Source organism: Etheostoma spectabile, chromosome 11 (genome assembly GCF_008692095.1).
Source record: "Etheostoma spectabile isolate EspeVRDwgs_2016 chromosome 11, UIUC_Espe_1.0, whole genome shotgun sequence".
Classification (NCBI taxonomy): Eukaryota; Metazoa; Chordata; class Actinopteri; order Perciformes; family Percidae; genus Etheostoma; species Etheostoma spectabile.
Window position 1 is genome coordinate 17,616,273 of NC_045743.1, and position 1,347 is coordinate 17,617,619.

General features: G+C 44.0%; 1 protein-coding gene across 1 annotated transcript in view; it reads left to right on the forward strand.

Moving 5' to 3' along the window:
* hecw2a (HECT, C2 and WW domain containing E3 ubiquitin protein ligase 2a) overlaps window positions 1-1,347 on the forward strand; it is a gene marked incomplete at its 5' end in the record, with an annotated part of 59,751 nt that overhangs the window by 46,633 nt on the left and 11,771 nt on the right. The window contains 1 exon segment of the mRNA XM_032529650.1: window positions 541-654. Within this exon segment, the coding sequence (XP_032385541.1) occupies window positions 541-654 (114 nt within the window).

Consider the following 1,347-nt stretch of genomic DNA (forward strand, 5'->3'; position numbering starts at 1 on the left):
CAAATACTCACTAGAGCGGCAAATGTGTATTAATCCGCAGCTGAAAATAGTCCCCAACAAATGTATTTCTCTATTTATTCCTGTTTGGTTGATGAAGTTGTGATTGTGTGAAGATGCATGTCGTCAGTAGGAACCAGCGATGGCCAAATGAAGCTTCATGAAGCTTTGGGAACCCTTTCCTTTATTTTCTGAGCCCACTAGATGGCATTCTTGAGAAAATACTCATTGAACAACAACGGTGTGCTTTCAGCCCGTTTTGTGAACAGAGAGTGGCATCTAGTGGGTTTAGAAAAGAAAGAAAATGATTCATGAAGCTTCGTTTGGCCGACACATTTTTTAGCTAAGTGTCACCAACAGAGTAGGGAACTGGGTAAGTGTTGAGAGATGGACTATGGCACTATTTGTTGGAAATCTCTAGAATAACCCTTCTTGCTTAAGTTACAACTCTCAGCTGGGTTTTACAGTGTAGTCAATTTCATTGGCCGTTCATTGGTGTGTGTGTGTGTGCGTGTGCGTGTGCGTGTGCGTGCGCGCTCCCAGGCTCATCATACGCAGGGACCACCTCCTGGAGGACGCCTTCAACCAGATCATGTGTTACTCCCGTAAAGACCTGCAGCGGAGTAAACTCTACGTCAGCTTCGTGGGCGAGGACGGGTGAGGTTTCCTCATCATGCTTCAGACCAGTGCAAGTGTAGAGCGTGTGTATTTGCTTACTGTAATTCATTCAGGGGAGTTGAACACACACACACACACACACACACACACACACACATCTGGTAACATCCCAGCAAATCCACAGTCTTCTGCTGAATGAGCAGCTGGAGTAAGTGGGTGGGAAAAGAACTACACAGCTGATCGGCAGCATCTACACTATGTCTGACTGAATATTATATGTTGGTCTCAGTTAATTGTATTATCTTTTTCTTTTTGCAAATGCAAAAGGGCCGATGATTGTAGAACTGTGTCTTTGCTTTAGATTTTGCTCAGACTGTTGTCCACACCAGCAATTGTCGGAATCAGCAGTTTTCAGCCGTGATCCGGAATAGAAATCTGCTGATTTTAGCATCATGTTTCTCCGCATGGCGTGGAGTTGTGTTAACGTTATGAGGTTTCATTTAATTATTTAAACTTGTTTAAAATCTGCAGGAAGTTTGCAGAAAATTTGAGGTAAATCCGCAGAATTCTGGGTTTGCAGAGTCCATGTGGTCCCGGTAATTGGGGAAGACCAAGACAACATTTACTAAATGACTTAGACGTGGAACGCCCCCCCCCCCCGACCATCTGAGGGCACCACAGACTATTGAGACCTTTAAAAAAGAACTCAAAACATTTCTTTTTAGCAGAACC